Below are 25,105 nucleotides of genomic sequence, written 5' to 3' on the forward strand. Positions count from 1 at the left end.
AAATCCCTCCTACCTCCTCCAGTGTTATCCTGTACTACACTATGCCAAACCAAGGCAGATGATAAAAAAGACTTTTGTTACATTAGTGATCTAAGACCTAACATTTGAAATAACTCTTAAGAAATGGTTTTATTTGATTAAGAATTAATGAAACTGCTTTCGTAAGACCTAAGAAAGAGTATGTGTTATTATGGGCTAATATCTGAAGGAGCCACTGAAAAATGACTCGGCTTGTTTGACTTTCCTGTACAAGGATTATTTGGAAGAAAAAAGATAAACTGTAAATTATTTACTTGACAAATGTGTCAAGTAAATAAGCTATTTACAATAGTAATTTGGAATGCACTGGTTAATATTGTTTACCAAGATCATAAAAGAAAACTAGCCTTGTTAATTTGGGATTTTGGCTTACATAAATTTCCATTAAAAAGAAGGAGGTGCTATGCTATGCTTTTTGCAGTGACATAGTAAGTAGGCAAATTAGGAGATTTCTAGACTCTTGCTTTTTCGCTAACTTTTCCAAGAAGTCTAAAACCTATTTTTTTTATCAAGGAGTAATAGTTAAAAATACATGCATACAATTATTTAATGTGACTAATTGTTTTTTTCCTTTTATCTTGCAGCAACGCACCTCTTGCTTTTTCCTCCAAAGTATGTTATATTAAGTTTCGTGAAGCATCGAGTGTTGGTGTGGCCCAGCATCTAACTAACACGGTTTTTATTGACAGAGCTTTGATAGTTGTGCCCTGCGCAGAAGGTTGGTATTTTAGACATTCTTCTGTAATGTTGGTCTTTGTTGCGTCTGCTACTTGTTTTAAGCTTTCCATGTAAGAAGGTGGTGCTCTGTTGTTATTTTCTTTTATTTTATTGCTTTTTGAAAAAAAGTCTTGAAACAAAATGGTAAATTGATTGAGGAAACCCAATCATATAGATTTGATTCACTAGAAAAAAGATAGTTGATTTAAATTAGGATAATTCAGTTTTCCATCATTGTTACATATTTTGAGGGAAAAGAAGATAAAATAATTCCCTTCAGTATTGTTTGTGTTGGCATGCTTATTCTCAACAGAGTTCTCACTGAAGTCAATGGAGCACTGAAAAGATTAGTAACATTGCAGTTTGGATCTTAATCTATCAGCTTTGGTGTGGTGCGTTTTTGTTTGGTTTTTTTTTAAGATACTGAATATTTTTCCACTTTTTTTAGACTGAATCCAAGTTTTGTCATGTAAACATGTGATATATACATTTGGCCATTTTAGATTCATCTAATCTAAAATCCTTAGCATTCATGGTGATAATTACTGTTTGAATATAAATGTTTACCTGCTAGTTTAATTAAAAAAACAATTTTCCTTTCTTGTTTCTGTGGAAAATATCACTTTGTGTGCCATAAAAAGGCATTCTTAGGTATGCTGATACTCCTTTTTGGTTTTAGATATCTATTCAAAAATGCAGTGGTCTATACAGAATGCTTGTAGCATAAAATATTTTAAAAACTACTTAATAAAATAAAATACGTGGTGAATAATAAATTTACAAGTGTTCTTTTAACTAGCTTTGAGGCCATACTTTTACAGATGTGTTGAATACAAGGTAATTCTTGTTAGTCTAACATCCCAAATCTGAATACAGTTCTGTGAAGCATGAACTTGTGGTAGGCATATCACTGGAGTTAGGCAGAGCCCCATTGACTTCATTGGAATCGTTGTGGAACTAAGCATCTGCCTATTTAGTTCTAGACTTTTTGCCCCTTTGGAGTAGAAACATTCCAGCTGGTGGAGTGAACCTAACTTTACTTTGAACGTGGTAGCTGTTTTGCCACGAGGAGGAATATTTAGAATGATTGAAACATAAACTGCAACAAGTCCAGAAATACCTCCTGTTAACATAATTTTTTTAACTGCAAGAGTAAGATTTTGCTTCAGAAAATACTGTTTACTTCTTGGAGTTTGTTAACAGTGATCAGAGTACCATTTTTTGGCATGTTTACCAGATCATGATCTGGATAGTATGAGATTAGTGCTGGTGTAATAATGGTCTGGAATGTTCCTACCAAACTCTGACAGGTCTCCAAAATTTCAGACTCTAAGTACTTTCACTAAAGACAATATTGACGTACAGTATACTGCCTGTTCTTGTAGCCTTCTTAATAAGGGCATATGGCACACATATTTGTCTTTGTGAAGCCTAGGTTTTTAGTTGCTTTTATGCCTTGTTTTGGGGGATTTTTGGTTTGATTTTTTGAACTTGTTCTTCAACCATAAAGAAGATACTGCTGTATCTGCTTGAAGTTCTGTAGATGCGTATGGGGCCAAAGTCCTTATTATTGAAAAACTACCCCTAAATAATTGACTACAAATTATTCGGGATCTTAGTTTTACACTTGATAAAAAAGACCTTAACACTGGTTCAGTACTGCCAGAGAGGGAAGATTGCCACCTAGTGAATGAACAGCACTTCCTGGTGTTTTTCTTGTGATGAGATCACTGCCTGACGTGGTACGGCAGCAGGCAGGTAAAGCTACATTTTCCTGTGTCTCTTGATGGTAGACAATGAATGAAAGGAGAACAAAATCAAAGTTCTGACAAAAATCTTATTCCAATCCCATTTGCAGCTGACTTATTAGGCATTTCTGAGAAAACCTATTACAGAGAAATTTGTCACTGTTCAAAATCATTCTGGACCCCAGAGACATTTATGCATAATTAGGTGAACAAGTGATTGGGTTGTGAGGTCAAATTTTTTTTAATGTCGGAATGCTGTTTCCATGTAACTTTCTAACAGAATGACTAATTCTAATTTATAAAGATGTGAATTTATGTAGGTTTAACTTTCTGAGGAATTAATTGTGTTGAATAACTATGGCTTTGGAGACCACAGCACAAGGTTTTTTTTATTCACTATGTATCATATGATGCATTGTTAATGAAGTCGGCAGAGTGTATCATGAGCTTTAGAAGTAGTGATGGCTATATTCTACTGGGAGGTAAAATTATATCTTTGGCCAATGGTGCCAGTAATAAAACATCTCATGCGCCGAATCGAACATAGAGGAGAGGTAAAACAGTACTCTGAAACCTTGGTTTTAAAAAACCAGAATAAAATCTGAATTTTGGAGTGTATTTAAACACTGGTAAATCAAGGGAGTATGAGGAGGTAATCACTGCATAATAAAAACAATGTTAATTTTGTGCTATTTAATAAACAATTTAATGAACATGTAATTGTAAATGAAGTAACATCATTAAGCGGTAAAAAATAAGACTTTTTTGTCTATGTATCGGTAGGTTTTTCTTTAAACATTATACTTTGAGAACGCAAAGGTTGAAAGATAAACAAAGATGCCACCCTAATCATTCTAAATTTTATGTCCACATTATCTGGTAGATGGATTTTGACTATTAATTTGGTTTTGTATGTTTTCTCTGTGTGATATTTGTGCATTATTAGATGACTAGACTGGCCAAGGCAGACCTGTTACACTTGCCTGAGTTAGGCATTGTTTGCCATGCCACTAAACCTGCCGCCAAGTGAAACCTTCATGGGGGAAATGAGATCGAAGTCTGGCCTGCTGAAGATGGACGCCCTGTCTCTGTTTTTATTTTATTTTGCTTTCTTTCCTTTGTTTCTTTTATTTTTATTTTATTTTGTCCCTTTTTTGTTTTGTTCTGTTAAATCTCTTTCCCTTGTACTTGTGAACTGGTATTTCAGTTCTGTAAAAATGGTGTTTTGTAAAGGGTTCAGAGTGTTTCATTTTGAAGTTGACCTGAAACTGCTTATGAATGGTGGATGGTATACACAGAATTTAGAATATGATTAATTTTTATGCTGTGAATTACAGATAAATTTGATTTGGAATATGTTTCAGCATCCAAATTCAACAGATGAGCACACTACGTCAGAAGATAGGAATAGTAAAAATTTATTAGTTTTAAGATACATTCTTTTGTATGTTATCCTTTATGAGTTTATCTTGGAAAAGGACAATTGAAACTCTTACTTCTGGAGAAATTAAATTTGTGCAATAAAGTCATGATCTTTCTCTGCTGTTTTTCCTCTTCTCAGCAGAGGATTTTTATTTTAGGTTGCATGGTCTGTTTAAAAGCAGGCTTACTATCAATATTTAATATGATGAGTTTAAAATAATTATTTCTGAAACTGAACTTCCATGAATATTGAATGTCACGAAATAACGTGTTTGCTTCTGATGAAACCTTGCTCCAGTGAGGTCAGTGGCAGTAAGATTTCATCCTTTCGTTTTTTGTAATTTTCAGAAAAAACTATTTACCACTCATAAGTACAAATGCAGCCTGAAGTTTTGGTTAGAATGTGTTATGTGAGGCACATTGTCTTTTAACACTGTTATTTGTGGGAAGATTGAATTAGTTCTGTGTGCGTGTGTGTGTGTGCGTGTGTGTACATGTATATTGCACTTTGACATGCTCCAGTGGTGGTTATTCCAAGAAGAGATTTTAAAAAAAAAAAAAAAAAAAGAAAGAAAGTGTCATCTTGGTCATCTCGCAGTCTCGGAAGCCCTGCCAGTTCATTCTGGAGTGATTGAGAAGGTTCTCATCCCTAAATGATGTTTGTTCTTCTTGTGAAATGGAAGCCTTGGAACAGAAGTGATGGACCAGGTGGTGTGTCTAGTCCTCAGACATTGCTCTTGCCAGCCAGCTGCGTTGGAATCAGTTGGTTTCACTCTGGTAATGCACCAGGCTGCGCACTGCACCTGGCAAGAGCTCTGCTTCACGATCTCTGTTGGATTTAGCTGTGGCAGTTGAGTAATTGCCAGTAGGTGTAATCTCTTTAATCACTGCTGCTAAATCCAGTAAGAATCATGGATCAGATGACACAGAAATTACCTTTATTTGTAAGCTTGCATTTTCCATTGATTTAAAATAGCAGGAAAATAACAGTTCCTTTAATTACGTTTAGAGTAGATGTGAACTGTAAGTATTTTTAAAACAAGTTATTGCAGAAACACTTTTTTGGGGGAGTGTTAACTGTGTAGTTTCAGCACAAAGAGTACAAAATTAATTTCTTCTGAGCTCTTCGGGGGGATAAAAATACTGTAATTAGTACTTGCTTAACACAGATACTTCTGTTCAGCATTTAGCAAAATGGGTTCTGGTACAGACTAGGTTGACGAGGGCTCTAAAGCACTTTGGCGATATAAAAAAGTAACAATCGTAACTGATATTTAGGACCGCTGTACATTTCCTAAGAAGCCTGAGGTGTCTCTAGGCAATGCAGAGCTAATCTACATCTGCTTCCAGATTCCTTTGCAAAGTGAAGAATCATTTAATAAATGATCACAGAATCTGTGATTCACTAAACACAAGTGCTTTTAAGACATCTTTCTAAGGATGTGGTATAGATATGGCATACTTATTTTGCCTGTTTCCCTCATTAGGAAATAAATATTTAGCTAGTTTCCATTCAGCTTTTCAATACCACGAGTTTAAAAACAGAAACAGTTATTCTTAAACTAAAGTGTCCTAATTTGTTGCATCATAACCCACATGTTTTGTTGTATCTTTGTGGACTTATATTCCTTTTATACATAAATTCATGGAAATAAAACTCCAAAGTAAGTTGTAAGGTTATTTTGCCCTTACATATTAATTTGTTTTTTAAAACTATCTGAAGAACGGAGAAGTAAATTTGCAAGATATTTCAGATTTTCTTTTTTTTCCCCACAACAGTTTGTTTTTTATGGAATTGTTAAAAAAAGTTCGATCCAATCTTAAAACCTGGAGAAGGATCTTTTGAAAGAACATTATCTTCAAATATACAGGCAAATTTTCAGGGTTTTCTCTGTAGAGATGGACCCTTTTCATTCTTGAATAAAATAAGTGAATCTTTCTTTGTGGCACAGAACTGACAGACTAGATTTTGTATTTAAAATAAAACATTGCATTGTTGAAGGACCAAAGTATTCTGGAAGTAGTGCTGCTAGCTTTAAAATTTAGATACGCATGTTACTCGTTCTTTGAACTGCTTTAACGGTGCACTTAACTGCAAGTGTTCAGTGAATTCCTTAAGCAACATTTGAGCAAATGAAAAGTTCCAATTATTTCAGTAATATGACCCACATACTTAAAGTTTAGGCTTGTATTTAAGTACCTTTCTACACTTGACTCATTGTCTGTTTAGTTATGTGCCTAACTCAGTTCCTATTTAGAAGGGCTAAATACCTAAGCATCTCTTACCTGGTTAAGTGTATATTGAATTGACTGTATGTAAGCGCATACTTAAATTAGGCATATACTTATGTATGTTACTGACCAAGGATCTAAATTAGAATGCAGACACACCACTTTAGGAGCCATTTCTGCCATTGAGTTTACTTGAGCCATGTTTGTCGATCCTGTAGAAACCTGCATGAGTATCCAGCTAATTGCAAGATGCTGGCTGTTCAGGATACGGTCTGGTTCATTAGTCATTTGGAAACACTTAGGTATATCGATTTTCAGAAGCACTGGTACATAATTCTATGCCTAATTTGCATGCACAGCTGCTGGAACTGTATATCTGAAAACCTGTTAGCTACCTATTAGGCAGGATGTGCAGCAAAGTACCTGATAGTCATGAGCGGTCAGGCAAATCAGGTACACCTCTCATTGCATGCCTGACTTCAAAATGAGATCTGTAAAAAGTGCTGAACATTGTGATGATGACTCAGATTCATGCATGTTTTTGAAAAAGCCCTGGAAATCATTATTGCACAGTTAATTCTTAAGTGCTAATAATTTTCCTATTTTTCTCCTTTAGATAGCAAAATCAAGTGGTTTGTTACATGTTAAGGAGCAAGGTGCCTCAAAGTTTAATATAAATAAAATAAATGTAAATAGGAAGCATGAGAAAAAAATGGGTACTGTTATTTTATCTTTTCTATTCCACCCATGCTACATATAAATTAAGTTTCATTTAGATTTGTTTTGTCCTTTGGTCATATCTAACTGTAACCCAGTCCTTGCTGCAGATCTGTAGAACATGTTTGCAGCACTTTTTTATGTTTTTGTTTTTTTTTTTTTAAATAGTATGTTTCCTGTGAGGTCTATTGGAACTCATGTAGCTAAAACTGCACAGTGTTTTGAAACTTACCTCATATTTTGCTTTTTGATAAGAATATTTATATATTCATTTTTAAATGCTGAAGTTAGGAGGTTTATAGTTAAAACATAGACAGTTTGGACCAAAGCAGTAAAAGCTACTGTCACAGTATTTGTATATACCTTGACTTTTAAAACAATGTTTAAATTATTTATTAAAGTGCATAGGGTAACACCAAATGGCTTAGTTAGCATATATAAAATTATGCTAGTAATTTTGAATAGATTGTAGATACCTAGTGTAATTGGAACTCCTCTCTGTAGTTTTTCAGTTTAGTGTTTAATGATTGTACCAGTGGAAATCCCTTTGTATTTCAAATTTAGTATGTACGTGTAATTGTAATCATAATTGTTTAACTCTTTTTTAAATATTTTGATTTTTGAAGATTTTTTGGTGTTCATTTAGCAGTCTAATTTGTGACTAACATTGAATGAAACCTGCATTTAATTCAGATTAGATATTACTTAAACTTTTATTGTTGCAAGGGGAATATAATCTGGTTGAAATAATAGGAAATACATACTTTGGGCAAATATAGCTTGATTAGCTGATCAGTTATGATTTTCTTCAATCTCAGTAAGTTTAAAGCTAATTTATCAAAGTTTCAGATAAACTGAGGTGACCTAGAATGTGAGACAGTACAAATCTAAATTTTTTCTGCCCTCCCCTCCTCCACCTCCAGCTTCACTTGTAGTATGTATTGTGTGGAGTCACAGTAGTTCAGTAGTTGTATTTTTTTTTTTTTAATTTTTACATCCAAATTAGGTAGCACCAGAGGAATTCAAAAAAAAAAAAAAAAGGAACAAATTTCAGATAGCACATACTTTGTTTTTTTCTTTTTTTCTTTTTTTTTTTTTTTTTTTCTTTTGCTGATTTGGTTATTTGCCATTTCTGGGGATTAAACTTTAAAAAATGTTCTTCTTTTCTGTATCTGATGTTCTGTGTGCTATTAGTGATGCAGCCTACACGAACGGTTGTCATGTGTAAAACAACTTTCGATCACCGCGAAAACACCGCCCTGGGAAAGCGTCCATGCTTGATATCGTTTGGTTCATGAACATTAAGTTTCCAGTACAGGTGACCCATAGCTCAAAGTGTTAAATAATTGTATACATTATTCAGTTTTTAAAATAATAATCCATTAATGAGATTGCTAGTCTTTGAAGTTTTGCTCACTTTTGTTTTTCCTAGTAGAGCAGGGTAAAAGGGAAAACTTAAGTTCTTATTTGTTTCTTTATAAGGATCTGATAGATAGATTCATTGTTATTTATTACATTTTTAAATGCAAGGGTAATTGTAAAATCATAGAAAGAGTAACATCTGTGTAGTGTTCCAACTCTGTGTAACACTCTCATTTGCTTCTTCAGGTAAAATCCCAGATGAAGCCAAAGCCCTTTCTCTGTTGGCGCCTGCTCCTACTATGACAAGCCTGATGCCTGGTGCAGGGTTGCTTCCTATACCTACACCTGCCCCTTTGACTACAGTAAGTAAAATTCAGTCACTGTTTGATTTCTGGTTTCCTTTATACTCAGTAGCCCTTTCTGTGTTCAGAGAACAGGAGCTATCTGATCCATGGATGTTGTCCTCTTGTATGTTAGATCCGTGAGGGTCTAGCTGTGGTGCCTCTTTTGAGGCTGGATTACAAGATGTGCATGCACTACCTTTCCTTGGTGCCGTGGTTTAGCCCACCTGGCAGCTAAGCTACCACACAGTCTCTGGCTCACTCTTCCCCTGCTCTGGTGGAGTGGAGAGGAGAAAAAATGTAACAAAAAGGCCTGAGGGTCAAGATAAGAACAGGGAGGGATCACCCATCCATGGCCCTGGGCAAAACAGACTCAGCCTGGGGACAAATCAATTTAATTTGTTATCAGTTACTTCAGAGAGGGTAAGAGAAACACAGCCAGATCTTTAAAACACCTTCCCCCCACCCCTCCCTTCTCAGCTCTACCTCCTTCCCCAGTGACGCAGGGGGATGGGGAATGGGCAGGGGTGTTGCAAGTCAGTTTGTAACACACTGTTTCTACCTCTCCTTCCTTAAGGAGGAGGCCTCTTTACCCTCTTCCCTTGCTCCTGTGTGGGATCCCTCCTCATGCAGGTCAGTCCTCCATGAAATTATCCAACATGAGTCCTTCCCACAGGATGTAATCCTTACACGTCAGATTGCTCCACTGTGCACTTTTCCCACAGTCGTGACTTCTTAGGGCATGGCCACTTGCTCTGGTGTGGAGCCTCTTCCCATGGACTGCAGATGCATCTTTGTTCCACTGTCAGTCTCCAGCAGCGTGGGGGTCCTTTCCCATGGGAGACAGTCCTCTACAAACTCTTTTGGGTTCAGGATCTTTGCTCTGATATGGGGTCCTCCACGGCCGCAAGTCTTCACGCACTGTTCCACCATTAATTTAAATGGGCTGCGGGGGAACAGCCTGCCATCTCACCACGGGCTGCAGGGGGAATCTGAGCTCCGTCACACCTCCTCCTACTCCATCTTCACTGACCTTGGGGTCTGTGTAGTCTCTTCTCTCAGATCTCAGTCCTCTCTTTGCTGCAGCCGTGCTGGGCCTGACGAACCTGGGCAGTCCTGGCAGGATGAACTCCGCCCAGTGGGCGCCCTGGTTCAGGGGTCTTCAGAGCTCTCCAAGCCGCGCCACTGTGGCCACCTCCAGTTGGGTATGAAATGCCAGAGTGTGGGGAGCCAGCTCCCTGCCTCTCCTCTCGTCACTGCAGGTCCCACATGGTGCAGATTTCTTTATCCCCTTCTTAGATATGTTATTGACAGAGGCACCGATTGGCACAGCCTCGGCCAGAGACAGGTCTGACTGGTTTTGGAGCCCGGGAAGCTTCTCCTTACAGGGGCTGTCCCTGCATCCCCTTGCCTGCTACCAAAACCCCACCACATAAACCCAGGACACACTGGGTTTTTCTTTCAGGTTATTATTTTACAAAATAATGGGTAAATACTGATTTTGGTGGTGTCTGTTTTAATTGTTGTCCTTCTCTAGACTCATCAATTTGGTCCAGTGGCAGTGCTATCCACCTCCTAAAAATTTGTTAAAACATAATAGGTACATTGACACAGTTCTTCAGAATATTGAAGTGCTGTATTAAGTTGCTGTTATTTGATATCTCTATGACAGGACATTTGACTGATTTCCTAACTATTTTCATAACAAAAAGCATAGGGGCTAGCTGCTGCTACTTCTGCTCAGTTCCCTTTTGCCTCTGTAAGACTTTCTTGACATCAGCAGGCTGCTGTGACCTATTCAGGAAAAATTTCAAGTTGAAATAGAGTAGTTTTCTTTTTTGTTACATAAAAAAAAAAAATACTGGTGGTGTATTGAGAACAATCTTACACTTGTTAGAAAATCTGTTTGCTAGAAAGGCAGTTGCTTTTTGGGTGGACAAAATAAAATTCAAACCAGGAACTCAGCAGACCGATTTAGTAGTCATTTTTAAGAGACTTCTTTTTTATAACGTTCTGCCGGAGAAATTTCAATTCCCAGTTCCAAAAATGAGAGCTGTATTGTCCTCGTTCTCTAGGAAGTGACTGTTTGTGAGGAAAGAACTTAGGCTCAATATCCTTTGCATTTCAACTGTAATTGATCTTGCCTTCACAGATTTCATAGATTTCTAGGTTGGAAAAGACCTTAGAGATCATCCAGTCCAACCGTCCCTAATCTCCCATTAAACCATACCTTAAGTAGTTCATCCCTTTTCTTAAACACATCCAGGGATGGGGACTCAACCACCTCCCTGCGCAGCCTATTCCAGTGGCTGACAACCCTTTCAGAGAAGAAATACTTCCTAACATCCAACCTGAATCTCCCCTGACTAAGCTTATATCCATTTCCTCTTGTCCTATCACCCATCACTAATGTAAAGAGCCCTTCCCCCACCTCCCCACCATCCCTTCTCAAATATTTGTAGGCCGTAATCAGGTCTCCCCTCAGCCTCCTCTTCTCCAGGCTAAACAGCCCCAACTCCCTCAGCCGCTCCTCATAAGTTTTATTTTCCAGCCCCTTGACCAGTTTAGTTGCCGTTTTCTGGACCCGCTCCAGGAGCTCAACATCTCTCTTAAAGTGAGGGGCCCAAAACTGGACACAATATTCCAGGTGCGGCCTCACCAGTGCCGAGTACAGTGGCAGGATCACTTCCCTGCTCCTGCTGGTTACACTATTCTTGATACACGCCAGTATCCCATTGGCCTTTTTGGCACTGCTGGCTCATATCAAGCTGGTAGTCAGCCAACACCCCAGGTCCTTCTCCGCCAGGCAGCTCTCCAGCCACTCTTCCCCGAGCCTGTAGCGATGCTTGGGGTTTTTACACCCCAAGTGAAGGACTCTGCACTTGGCCTTATTAAAGCTCCTGCCATTGGCCTCAGCCCAACGATCCAGTCTGTTCAAATCCCTCTGAAGGGCCTCCCTACCCTCGAGCAGATCGACACAGCCTCCCAGCTTGGTGTCGTCCGCAAATTTACTGAGGGTACATTCAATCCCCTCATCCAGGTCATTGATAAAGATGTTAAACAGAACTGGACCCAGCACTGAGCCCTGGGGAACCCCACTGGTGACCGGCCTCCAGCCGGATTTAGTCCCATTTACCACCACTCTTGGGGCCCGGCCATCCAGCCGGTTTTTAACCCAAAGGAGGGTGTGCCTATCTGGGCCAGCAGTTATCAGTTTCTCAACCAGAACACTATGAGAAACTGTATCAAAGGCTTTACTGAGGTCTAGGAAAACTACATCCACAGCCCTTCCCTCCTCAACCAGGTGGGTCACCCCATCATAGAAGGTGATCAGCTTTGATTGGCAAGACCTGCCTTTCATAAACCCATGTTGACTGGGCCTGATCACCCGGTTAACCTGTATGTGCTCATTAATAGCACTCAAGATAACCTATTCCATGACTTTGCCCGTCACCAAGGTCAGACTGACGGGTCTGTAGTTCCCTGGATCCTCCTTCCGCCCTTTTTTGTAAATGGGGGTAACATCCGCCAGCCTCCAGTCCAGCGGAACTTCCCAGTGAGCCAAGACTGCCCAAAGATAATGAACAGGGGTTTGGCAATGACATCCGCCAGCTCTCTCAGGACTCTCGGATGGATACCATCAGGCTCCATAGACTTGTGGGCATCCAGCTGGCGAAGCAAATCCTTGACCCATTCCTCTTGGATCACAGGAGCTTCGATTTGCTCTCCCTCCCTGCTCTCAGACACCATAGGCCAGCTCACCTGGGAACTGTTGACCTTATTATTAAAGACTGAGGCAAAGAAGGCATTAAGGACCTCAGCCTTGTCCTCATCATTAGTGACTAACGTACCCCCTGTGGTACCCCTTAAGTCATGTGCTTGTCCAGAAAGCACCTATCTGTCTATTTGATGGACTGATATCTATTACAGAATAAATTGGCCCTGGGCACTGCAATTTCTCTTCTTCCCTTGCTGGGCAAGGGCTCAGCAGTTCCTCGTCTCCTCCTAATACTTGTGGCAAAAAAAGCAGGGTCCAAAAGCATCTTAATCAATTTGATTGACTGTGAGCATTAGAAATTCAAGCCTATATGTATACTGATTGATATGCTGCATCCCTGGCCAGATTTCTTTGATAAAATGTTAACTGATAACACACAGAAGATCTTACCTACTGAAGGTGATTTATGGGAAGATTTGTATTCTTTAAAAAAAGTGCTCAGCTGGGACCTTAAAGTTTAAAGTATTGCCTATATTCATTAGACTTATTTTTACAGAAATGCACAAGGCAGGCAAGTATTAACAAGTGGAGTATCTGCCCACAGTGCTTAGTTTCAGAGCATATTCTGTGTTTTCCAGCTTGGTGTCTCGCTTGGCACTTTGGGGGCCATACCAGCAGCAGCATTGGACCCTAACATTACGGCACTGGGAGAAATACCACAACCACCAATTATGGGGAATGTGGATCCATCCAAAATTGATGAAATCAGGAGAACAGTCTATGTTGGAAACTTGAATTCCCAGGTAGCTATTTCTTGTGTAATGGAAATGCTAATGGAAGGTGTATAATTGTAATTTAAGAATTCCAGTCTCACTTGTTAAAGAGTTTTCATTAGTTGATGACAATAGGAATTTAAACAAAAATACTCTTTTTGGTTACTAGTGATATTTCGAATTTTGAATGCTCCTCTGCCAATCAGATCAGACCAGACTGTGAAATTTATTCTGGCAGGATACCAGAGAAATCACACTGTAGCTGAATTCAAGAAACATACTTATGATTGTATGTGTCGATTAAATGTCCCGCTGGGTTGTGTTACCTGAGCAGTGCCTCAGAAGTTGTGAGCTCATGGTACCTGTGCCCCTCAACACTATGCAGTTGCTTAAGTATGGTGAGCTGGAATGATGTGTCCTAGTGGAAGTTGCAAAATCAGCTTAAATACCTTTGCATTTCTATAACAGGAAAGTTAGGTCTGTCAGAAATTTGTTTTTTCAGCAATTTATTGAATTAATTGAAAAAGGATTTGCTTTTGACTGATGGCAATAAAAGTGTTTTATTTGGGGGGAGTTTTGACTGCCAAAGTAACTACTAGAGTGTAAAATTACTATTGATGGTGATGAAGTAAAACAAGCTAGGAGCTAGTAGAAAAAAAGATAAAAGCTAAGTCTTGTATTGTTTGGATTTTTTGTTGTTGTTGATCAAATTTCACAGTGAATAGCTTGGACACAGGTGTATAGGGAAAGTGTATGAGGAAATTCCTCAACAGTTATTTCAAATGAGTTGCCTGAAAAGTACAAAATCCTGTGCAAATGCTCTTTTAACCTAGATGTATGACTTCAGGGCTTGTGGTTGCACTATTTTAAATTGTAGTATATTCTGTACATTAATGGGAGAAAAATGCTTATCCTTCTTAAAGTGTAACATTACCAAATTCATGTTGCCTATGTAATAATGGTGAGATAACTTAGCAAAATTTGTAGCTCTTAGATTACCTCATATGTTGGACAAATGGTTTTCATTATATGCTTTACTTCAGCTGAGCTCTTCAACTCTTTCTAGACTACAACAGCAGATCAGCTGCTTGAATTCTTTAAGCAAGTTGGAGAAGTCAAATTTGTGCGAATGGCAGGTGATGAGACGCAACCAACACGATTTGCTTTTGTGGAATTTGCAGACCAAAATTCCGTACCTCGAGCTCTTGCCTTTAATGGAGTTATGTTTGGAGACAGGCCACTGAAGTAAGAAATTAATTATCCATCTGACTATTGAATGAGAGATTTCTTTTATCCCTATACCTTTATGACTCTGATGTGCATATTTTTTCAATATAAGGACCTATTGTTAGCAAACGTTAACATTTTTATAAACTCCAGTTTCAATGTTTGGCATAAATTTCTCTGAGAAGAATATGCATGGCATTGAGTAAAATGTATTTACATTTAATCTTGAGGTAGTGGAAGCTATAGTAGTGAAATAATCTGCAAAGTCCTTAGTACTAATTAAGCTTTCTATATGATGTGTATGTAATTAGTAGGCCTTAACGTAGAGATTTGATCTGAAATAGAGAAGTAGATTCCTAGAATTCTACTAGAACATACAAAACATTTCCATAAAAGACATTTCAGATACTTAGAATAGATGAGTGTTAGGACAAATCTGTAGTTTTGCTGAACTTTGAAGTTTTTAGTTATACATGGAAGTTGAGGTGTTTTCCTTTCTTAGTTGTTTTTCATTTTCCCTTTTCAAGTGTTTGGGAGTTAAAAGTTTTATTTTTCCTTAATTTAGAATAAATCACTCCAATAATGCAATAGTGAAGCCTCCTGAAATGACACCACAAGCTGCTGCCAAGGAACTGGAAGAAGTGATGAAGAGAGTAAGGGAAGCCCAGTCTTTCATATCTGCTGCTATTGAGCCAGGTGGGTATGTTATGTTCGTTATCTAACAGACACGTTCTGTGTGCACCTTGGTACATGCTTTTGAGAGCGTTTTCAAACATAGGAAAATGGTACTTAAAGGTGAACAGCATGTGTTGGAAAAAAAAGAAAATAATCAAAACTATTTTTGTGCAACAAAGTGGTGGAATGAACTGACTTTTTATTTCATTGTGTCTTATTTTCAGATACATGCTTACTGAATATTTTCAAAAATACAAAGTTAATGCTAAATAAATATTTAATGTTGGTGCTTTTTAAGTTCGAAGTATTTACAGACTTCTGAAAGAAAATGCTTTATATTTTGTTTTGTTCTCCTCCATCACCCATTGATGCCATAGTTTCATGATCAGAGGGAGCTAGCATGGTTCTGAAAGCAGTAGGAATATGCTTTTCTTATCTGCAGCAGGTTAATTTTGTCCGTATGCTATGCTTTTTAATGTTGACTCAAGATTGTGTGCATCCTCATAGCAAATAAGATCAGATAATGAATCTGGGATAAAACTTAGCATATTGTAGATTACTTTTTTTCATCCAGATTGGTTCCCTGATCCCTGTTAACTCTGAAATGCCAGGTCAAGGAGGAGAGTGTTTGTAGGCTGAGAATTTAGACAGACATTTCAGTGCTGATTTATGCTGACTGAAACTGATTGCAAAACCACAGCACAAAAAAATTCTCAGCTTGTTAAACTTGCAGTTGAGATCCTCCTTCTTCTTTTCATCAATGAGATTTTGTCATTCTTCTTACTAACAAACCCAGACATTGTCTTATGTTAGATAGTGCAGAGTCTTGTGGGGGTTTTTTGGGGGAGTGGGTGAGTATCTTCTGTTGTTTTTTAGGGTTGGAAGAAAAATAGCTCTAACATTTCCTTAATGTTAAACAGCAGAATAACAATCTTTTAAAAGAGTCTGAACCAAAGCCCAGTGAGGTCACTGTTACGTTTTCTGTTGACTTCCTGGTCTTTGGATCAAACTTTTCGCCCTGTTCTTTCCATCCGTTCCTCCCACAAAATAATGTTTGAGGAATAAAAGGTCAATATTTGTGTGGTGGTTGAAATATCTGAAAGTACAGAAAATACTAATTATTATTATTTACGTTTTATGCTTGTTTTCAAAATTACGCCCTCTAAATTTACTCTATTCTCAGGTTATTTTAAAAAAGAGAAAGTAATTATATTAAATAATAGACCAAGAGGAGAACATGTTGTGATCTTGTGCATTGTGGCAGCAACATAAATCCCATTCCTAATAGAGCTAGCTGTTTATAATTATCTGGTTTATGTGTACTGCTGCAGGATGGCTGCACTCAACGAGTATATGCAATGACTTTCTTGGATGTTTCTGAAGGATTTTTGCAAAGAAGGAAGAAGTGCAAAGAGTAGGCCCCTTGCACTATATGTGGTACATTCCACTTGTGCCAGATTGTTAACTGGGATCTTTAAATGTTCTGAGCTTACACTGCAAAGTGGTTTTTTCCTCTCAGAGTCTGGAAAGAGCAATGAAAGAAAAGGCGGTCGATCTCGTTCCCATTCTCGTTCAGAATCCAGGTCTAGCTCAAAATCCCGATCTAGAAGGAAAAGGTCACACTCAAAACACAGGTAGGTATATTTTTTATTTTGGACTATGTTTTTTTAAGTGATGGTGGTTACTCAACATTTCCTACTGAGTTATAAGACAAGTATCCCTGTGGAGAAGATTACTAACTTACGGAGCAGATCAGAGTAACAAGGAACTTTGTTTCTGAACAGATGTTCTTTCCCTCTAAATGCTAAATGTTTTCAGGATTGCTCTCAGTTAAAGCACAATAGAAGGCACTTTTTGTGCCATGTGGCATAACCATTTCTATGGTTTTATGATATGTTTTGTGCCGTGTAGCATAATATCATCTTGTGACCTGTATTTTAAAAAGAAATAGTCACCTCTATTTTATGGGTCGAACGTGTAGTTTGCTGTTAACATCCTGAGCAGATAGGCTGCCTGGTTTTGCTAGTAGAAAGTTCCTAATGTCCTAAATTCTAAACATTGAGTTTTAACAAATGCAAGATTTTTATTCATTGTACTGTAGATGTAAAGCTGTGATTTTTAAAAGCAGAAGTAAAAGGCTTTAGGAACAGTTTTTCATTCTTCAGATTTTGTTTGTGGTTTAATCCAGCTGGCAACCAAATGGCACGCAGCCACTTGCTCACCCTCCCTTACCCCCTGGGGAATGGGAATAGAATTTAAGGGGAAAAAGAGAAGGGCACTCATGGGTTGAGATAAGAACAGTTTAATAGTAATAAGAAGATAAAATTAAAAGTAATAATGATAAAATAATAATACTGCGTGAATATATATACATAATGATAACAGTATGTACAAACAAGCGGTGCACAGTCTAATTGCTCACCACTTGGCAACCAACACCTTCCCTGTCCAGTCAAGTGATCCCAAAACAGGTAAGTCCCAACACTCATCCTAGACGAGTGAGAGGCCCAAAGACAGAGAGAGAGAGAGAGAGAGAGAACTCCAAGAGTCTGAGAAGAGACCAAGAGAACCCTCCCCACCCCTGAAGAGATAAAGTTTCCAGCTTCCTGATCAACCCTGATCTATGTAGCAGGCATGAAGCTGCATGATACGGAATTAAAGTATACCCATTAAGATTTTTTCCAAGAAACAGTCTTGCTATGTGAGGCTTAAAAATGCTTCCTGAAATGGTTCAGATTCTTTCATTGTTAGGAATGGCTTACGAACTTTTATGTAATCAAACTAAAGATATTTGGCTATGATAAGTATTGGAAAAAAAGAAGAAATTCAGAAATTCAGAATGTGTTTGATAGCTTACACCTTAAAAAGTTGAGTGTTGTCAGTGTTGCAGCAACAGCTCTGGTGTATCCTTTCATGCATCATCTTTTAACAAGGCAACTAGAGTTCTTTTAGATACAGAAAAGCTTTCCAGAGGGAATTGTCGTCAATTATATGACCAGACAAATACGATATAAATGCAGGCTTCAGTTTTGCAATAGCAAGACACCACAGTACGTGTTATCTAATGACATAAAAATATTAGATACCTTTTTGATGCAAGAAGAATCATGTGGTCACTTCCTTATCATTCGCTTCTCTGCTGTTTGTCTAATTCAGGACGTAAGTGAAAACCAGTCTTTGTTTCGTATAACACTGCAGTAATCTCAGTACTATTTTGTATTGATGCAAACTAAGTTGATTCTTAGAAGATAAACTTGCATGTTTTTACTTGTGGAAAACCTGTGCTTTAAACAACAGTTGATGGTTATGTTTTGGTGGGTTGTTATTTTTTTTTTGTTTGGTTTGGTGTGTGTGTTTGTTTTTTTTAAAAATTATTTACCACTGCTTTTGTCAGTTTTGAGAACATACTGAAGAAAGGCCAGTCTGGTCTGTTGAGGCAACTTCATCTCTAAGAATAAACTATCCGTACCACTTCCTTGTTTTACTGTTTTATAGATCACTTAAATCTTTTTCATCTCTACAATATAAAATTTATTCAAAGTCATGTCTTGACTCAATTGTAATTAATTTGCTCTGTGGTTAGTTTGTATCTCTACGCTGACAAGCGCAGAAAAGCTGTAAGTAAAAAATGGTTGCCTCTCAGGTTAGGGTATATTACTGTGTGTGTCTTAAGCTGCAGAAGACAGGTGGAGCTGGTATTTTTTGTACCTCCCTGTTCTTCAGGATTTATTGAGTAATATACATGGCCTTTCTGTCTTTGGTACGTTAAACTTCATGGTACCTTAACCTCTTGGGCAAAATATCCTATGATGTGGGGTTTTGAATCTTAATGTTCAAATTCAGCATTTTATTTTTGCCTTGCTAGGGAGTATGATCTTCCAAAAATAGGGAATATCTTTGAAAAAAGCAATATAGTAATTTTTAAAAGCTGTTATTTTCTTCATCAAGTCTGTGACTATACTGTGTATGTTTATCAGAAGGCTTTAGTTGGATTTTTATCAGAGTATCTGAACATTATTTATGTTCCTTATTTTTTGTGTAGTAAATGTTCACTCTTATATTTGAAATCCATGCCAATGAATCTTTTAATCTGAAAAGGTAACTTGACTAAATGCTGAACCACAGATAGTGGTTGTTTGGGGTTTTTTTGGTTTGGTGTGTGTTTTTTAAATTCATTTAAATTGTGAGGCTGGAGAACAAAGCAAAAAGAGACCAGTTACAGCCATCTTTCTTCAGTGACCAAGACTCCAATAAGTGACACTGCCTGAAAAAGAAAGAAAATGTAACTAATTATTTTTACAAGCTGCTTGAAATTGTCTATAGATTTTATGCACTGCAATTTACTAAGGACAGCTATCCTAATGTGATGTGAATTTGTTTTCCAGAATGTTCATGAAGGTTATTATGAAACATGGGTATTACTTAAATGGTGCATTGTTTCAAAGGAGGCCTTGTGCACCTGTTGAAGCATAAAGTATCTGTATTTGCAAAAATGTTGGTAGGCAGTCATATAATTTTATGTAGTAAGGCAAGATTTTTTTTTTCGTTTGTTGGTTGACTTAGTTTCAATATTAAAGTATTTTTCTTCTGGTGTTGTTCATATAGAAGTAGATCTGGCAACAGGTCACTCTCAAGACACAAGGACAGACGCAGATCCAGAAGTCCCCTGAAGAAACGGTCTAGGTCTAGGGAAAGGCGGAAATCAAGAAGTTGCTCTCGTTCTCGGTGAGTTCCGTTCCTAAGAAATGCTGCTCTTCTTCTTAGCATACAATACAGAATTTTTGAAAAAAAAACCCAAATATTTTAGGTGATGGTAAAGGGTGGAATCTCTAAATGCTTTAGCCTGTCTCTAGGCTTTGTCTGTGAGATAAAAGAGCAGAAAGTGAATTTTAATGCTGAGTGTACTGGTTTTGGCTTGAATAGAGTTGGTTTTTCTCATAGTAGCTCATATGGTGCCTGCAGATGTTCAACAACCACACTGAGATACCTGAGATTTGATAGTCTAGTCTGTGTTTATACCAATGACTGAAAACCGGTAACTTTAATTGCCAGACTTTAACCAATAGATTAGGAATGTTCTGTGTAACCTGTGCAACCCATAAAAAAGTGGATGATGCTTGTTAAGTATATATCTGTTGAGATCCCGCATTCTGAGAACATGTGTAAAGTTTTTGTTCGTGAGCTTTTATTTTCAGCTTTGGCTATCTCATATTGGCCATACGGTGCTGTGGACACAAATGTGCGTGTCTGTTATTTGGCGTATTTGATTTCAGGGTCTAATACATCTGTATTTTACCTAGCTATTAATTTTTAAGTCTGATTGTCTAATTATTGAACTGTGAAATTCCAACAAGATAATAAGCTAATTTTCTGGGGGATGACATAGTGAATATTTACAAGTGCCTGTGAAAGTAGTTTAATAAATAGAAGTCTTGATAGTTTTCTTTCTGTTTCTTTTGCATAATTCTCCTGATTCATTTAAAGGGAACTCCATACTTAGATTGTGTGGTTTCCTCTTGTTTTTTGAGGGAAGAAGTTTTGTGGGAAAGAGAATTGCAGATCTGTGGACCTCAGCAGAAACAGGAATAGGCTACGTAGCTAGCTGGGCTTTATTGATGGATCCTTTTGATTGTCTCTTGCTGCTGTCTGGGGTTTCTTGAGGTACCTGCTCACTGGAAGGGGCGAGTCCAATGAAATGTCTATGATAAATTACCTGGAAGACACTTCTTGGGACATTGTGAGACTCTGCTATTGCAGGGATTGTGTGCTGGTTCATCTTTATGGTCTTACATTCCTTCTCTGAGACCTCTAATGAAGTATTTTCCAAAACCTGATGGGAAAAAAGGTTGTTAGGTCACAGAGCATACAGCCGCCTACTATTTATTAGCAGTTGAGAAGACACAGCCAAACACTTCTTCTGTTGAAGAAAGGTGGGGACTGTGCTTAGGACCTTTCATGTGTGAAGGAGTCTTTTTGAGAATCTTTAAAAATCCTGGAATAGGTACCATTATCAATAGATACAGCAACTTCATCAGTCTGGTTCTCTTGGACATGTGAAGGCCTGCTAGTCAGCTTCTCCTCTTGTGCTTTCTCTTGTTTCTGTCTCTGAACAGTTGTTCATTTTCATATGTTCTAGTGGTGCATGTCTAGGAGTTATGCGTGTCTCTGGTAGAAAGGAAAGACGGAGTCTCGCACTTCCAAATAATCCTATACCAAAATGTAATCTTCCATCCAAAGCTGTGATCTAATCAATTTTTGTTTGGCTTGATGACTAGATCATCAGTTGGAATTTTTCTCACTGTTCTTCTTTTTATGAGCAGGTATCATTCTGTCTGTCGCAAAGAAGCTGACTCGTTCTGTTGTCTTTGCTTCTCTTTTTACTGTATGAACAAGTTTTCAGTAATTTTCAAATTCCTAGTGACATTACAGGTGATTGGATTGTCGTGGTTGAATTTGACCTTACATTTGCCTTTTGACGGAATTTATTTGGTGAAATTTCATCCCTATTTTTTTATTTTGGTGTATTAATTGTTGTTGGACATCCAAACAATTCCAGGGTGAATCTGTGTGAGAGAACACTATAGAATAAAGACTTCTGTCAGTCAGCTGTCATTATTCATATGGGAGTGGTTAATCTGCAATCCATTTTATGTGGACACGCTTTTAATAAAGAGTGGATTTACAGATTGTAGAGTTTGTCTTGCTGCTGACAACATGTAGAAAATTTATCATGTATAATAATATAAATGTGAGATGAAGAGACATATTCTCTCAAAGTGTAATAACATCACTCTGAAGATCAGTTTGATTTGATTTTGGCCTCTCCTTCTCCATATATAATCTTTCCTTCATGGTGAGCAGGGTGGAAAATTAAAATATTGAATAATTACTGTTTTTCAGCAGAAACATGTACTTTATCTTGAGCGATTAATGTATGTTAAAGAGTTAGTTGTAATATTATTCAAAATTTCAAATTCAAAAAATCGTTAATGATTTGTGTTTGGCTTTTCACAGGGACAAGAAAAGAGACAAAGAAAAGGTCAAGGAAAAGGAAAAGGCCAAAGAAAAGGAGAAAGAGAGAGACAGAGACAAAGACAGGGAAAGAGAGCGAGATAAAGAGAGAAACAAGGAGAAGGAGAGAGAGCGAGATAAAGACCGGAACAAAGATCGAGAGAGAGTCAGAGACAAAGACAGAGATAGAGAGAGGGATAAGGACAAAGATAGGGACCGGGACAAGGACAAGGAAAAGGAGAAAGATAAGGAGAAGGAAAAAGACAGGGAAGAGGTAGACCAGAACAAGGAAAAAGAAGATACTGAGAAAGAAGGAGAGAAGGACAGAGAGAAGATTAAGGACAAGGAGGGAGATAAGGACAAAGCAGGGGACAAAGAGAAAGACAGAGACAAAGAAAAGGAAAAAGATGGGGATAAGGAGAAGGAGCGAGAAAGAGAAAAAGAGAGAGATGATAGAAAGAAGAAAGAGAAGAGATCCAGAACACCCCCAAGAAGCTATAGTTCTTCAAGAAGATCTCGTAGTTCCAGCAGGTTTGTTTAGAATTTTTTTGTGGGTTTTTGACTTGTCAGTTCAGTGAGGCACTGTCCCAGTTTTTGTATGTCAATATCACCATGTCTCTTACTAATTAAATCTGTATTATTTCTGTTTTGTAGCTTTTCCTGTAAAGTAAAATCTATTATACAGAGCTCTGTGTGATGCCTCCTAGAACATAGTTTCTTGTTGGGTCGCTGATGCTTGTCTTTCACATAACCATATTGTGCAGTCCTAAGGACAGTAAGCAGATGATTCTTACGCCATTTCTCTGTGTTGGAGCCAGGCAAAAGTTCTGATAAAGCAACATTACACATCATCTTTGTCCTGATGAAAGTTTGAGTCACTGTTATGTAGTTCCTTGGTTACTTACATACTGTACGGTGTTGGTCTGTAGATCTTAGGAAGAGTTGAGTGGTAGTACTTGCCACTCTTCAGCTGGATGGCTGAACAGCAGGAAGCAAGCATATCACTTGGCAGGCTAGCCATTCAGAAGGTGAATGTATCTCATTTGGAAGATAAGGATAACTTGTTTAGCTGGTTAGATGGCCAGGTACAAGTGAAAAGTAACATTCCTTAACAATGCTGGTAGTAAACACGAAAACATTCAAGTTAATGTAGCTGTTGTTTTTCCTCTGAGGGAGGCTGAACGGAGCATAAGTCTACATAAATTCAGTATGCCAAAAGGAGGCTGTGAGGTTGATTATAAGCTCTGTAAGCGTACTAGTTCAGGCATATTCTAAAAGCCTTGTGACTAACTTAAGTTCAGAAGCTTTAGTGGAAAAAAATCCTTTCTGAATACCCCAGGAATTGGGGAGTTCAGTAATACCACAGGTCAAATTTAGCAAATTTTGTCTGTTGCCTTGAGAGAGTGAAATGCTGGATGAACCGGGAAAAGTTCTACATACTATAGTTTCACTGAACAGAAAAAAAATTCTCACAATGCTCACAATTCAGGAGTTCATCGTTCGTACAAGGCAGAAGAGAGTGTAAGGATTTCTGAACATTCTGTTTGTGTTATATGAATTGTCTATGTTGTTTTGGAGGTTTATGGGCAAAATACTGTGGTTTCTTTAAGCATATGCAGCTTCCTGTTTTAATGCATTTTTTACATTATTTCATATATTGAAGACTTACGCAGAGTAGAGGTAGTTCTGCCATCTTTCAAAACATAACATTTTCTGTCTGTAGGGCTCAGGAGCATTGAATTAAATAAATACAAAAAAAAAGTTAAAGATTCTCACAATGTGTAGCTTATGGAAGAACTTTGGAAGACCCAATTCCTAATGTCAAATAGCTGGACATTACGAAAAATTTATATTCTAACTTGCAACAATTATGCTCCCCTTCAAGAATCTTGCTATTTAAGAAAGCGCCATGGAAGGTGCAAATACCATGTACTTGGGCAAAGAATTGTAGTGAAAATCAGTTCATGTCTTCTAGTGGACTCATGGTACAAAACCCTACTTTGATGTGGAGTTAATTCTTTTTTATACAGATGTTAGTAAACAAGGACAGTGTTCTTTTGAAGATGGAGGATGAGAGAAATACACTTTCTTATATGGATTTACAATTCTTTCTTCAGATATAGCGTTATCCTTAGAGTATCAGTACTGGGGCCAATACTGTTGAACATCTTTATCAGTGGCCTAGACAGTGGGACAGAGTACACTCTTGGCAAGTTTGCGGGCCAGGGAGAAGGGACTAGTACACCAGAGGAGTGTGCTGCCATTCAGAGAAACCTCGATACACAGGAAAAATGGGCTGACAGGCATCTCGTGGGGTTGAACAAAGGGAAAAGCCCAAGTCCTACAGCCGGGCAGGACCAGTACACAGCATGGGGGCTGACTGGCTGGAGGGCTGGCTGGCAGAAAAGGAGCTGGGTGTCCTTGCAGCCAAGAAAGTCAGCAGTGTGCTGAGCTGCATTAGGCAGAATGCTGTGAGCAGGCCAAGGAAGGTGATTCTTTCCCTCTCCTCAGCACCAGTGAGGTGACATCTGGAAACCTGTGTCCAGTTCTGGGCTCCCCATTTCAAGAAACACACAAGAGACATAGTAGAGTTAGTCCACTGAAGGGCCACAAAACTGATAAACGGCTTGGAACATCCGTCATAAGAGGAGAAACTGAGAGAGCAGGGATTGTTTATCTTGGAGAAGAGAAGGCTTGGAAAGGGATCTTACCCATGTGTGAGAATACCTGATGGAAGAATGTGAAGAAGACAGAGCCAGACTTCTCACTGGTGGCCAGTGACAGGCTAAGAGACAGTAGGCACGTATTGATATATGGGAAATAAAAGCTTTTTTCTGACATTTAAATTTTGTGTTTTCTGGACAAACTGGAACCAGTCACCATTGAGAGGTTTCAGAGTCTCCATCTGTGGAGGTAGTAAAAATCTGACTGGATTTGGCCCTGAGTAACCAGCTCTAGTTGATCCTGTTTTAAGATGAGGGAGGGAGAGGTTGGATTAGGTGGACTCCAGAGGGCTCTTCCAGCATCAGTAATTCTGTTATTCTGTGAAAAATAATTATGACTAGGTTGGACTACAGAGTCCCAGCTAGCTTGCATTTAGAGGTATGTATCTGTTTACTTGGT

At 38.1% G+C, this 25,105-nt stretch overlaps 1 protein-coding gene across 6 annotated transcripts in view; it reads left to right on the forward strand.

The window, feature by feature from the left end:
- The window catches only part of SREK1 (splicing regulatory glutamic acid and lysine rich protein 1), a 39,949-nt gene that overhangs the window by 9,378 nt on the left and 5,466 nt on the right, over positions 1-25,105 (forward strand). Inside the window, exons 1-11 of one of the 6 annotated variants that reach the window (XM_086629982.1) lie at positions 624-651; positions 729-757; positions 3,451-4,634; positions 8,070-8,193; positions 8,484-8,599; positions 12,935-13,099; positions 14,136-14,314; positions 14,862-14,992; positions 16,491-16,605; positions 19,577-19,696; positions 21,986-22,513. In XM_086629982.1, coding sequence (XP_086486108.1) covers positions 8,537-8,599; positions 12,935-13,099; positions 14,136-14,314; positions 14,862-14,992; positions 16,491-16,605; positions 19,577-19,696; positions 21,986-22,513 — 1,301 coding nt within the window. In that variant the 5' untranslated portion in view covers positions 624-651; positions 729-757; positions 3,451-4,634; positions 8,070-8,193; positions 8,484-8,536. Of the gene's footprint in view, positions 1-623; positions 758-2,881; positions 4,635-8,069; positions 8,600-12,934; positions 13,100-14,135; positions 14,315-14,861; positions 14,993-16,490; positions 16,606-19,576; positions 19,697-21,985; positions 22,514-25,105 lie in introns of those variants that run through there. The other 5 variants (XM_086629980.1, XM_086629979.1, XM_086629983.1 and 2 more) reach the window with 5 other exon arrangements.

This window comes from Tauraco erythrolophus, chromosome Z (assembly GCF_009769465.1).
Source record: "Tauraco erythrolophus isolate bTauEry1 chromosome Z, bTauEry1.pri, whole genome shotgun sequence".
In the NCBI taxonomy this organism is placed as follows: domain Eukaryota; kingdom Metazoa; phylum Chordata; class Aves; order Musophagiformes; family Musophagidae; genus Tauraco; species Tauraco erythrolophus.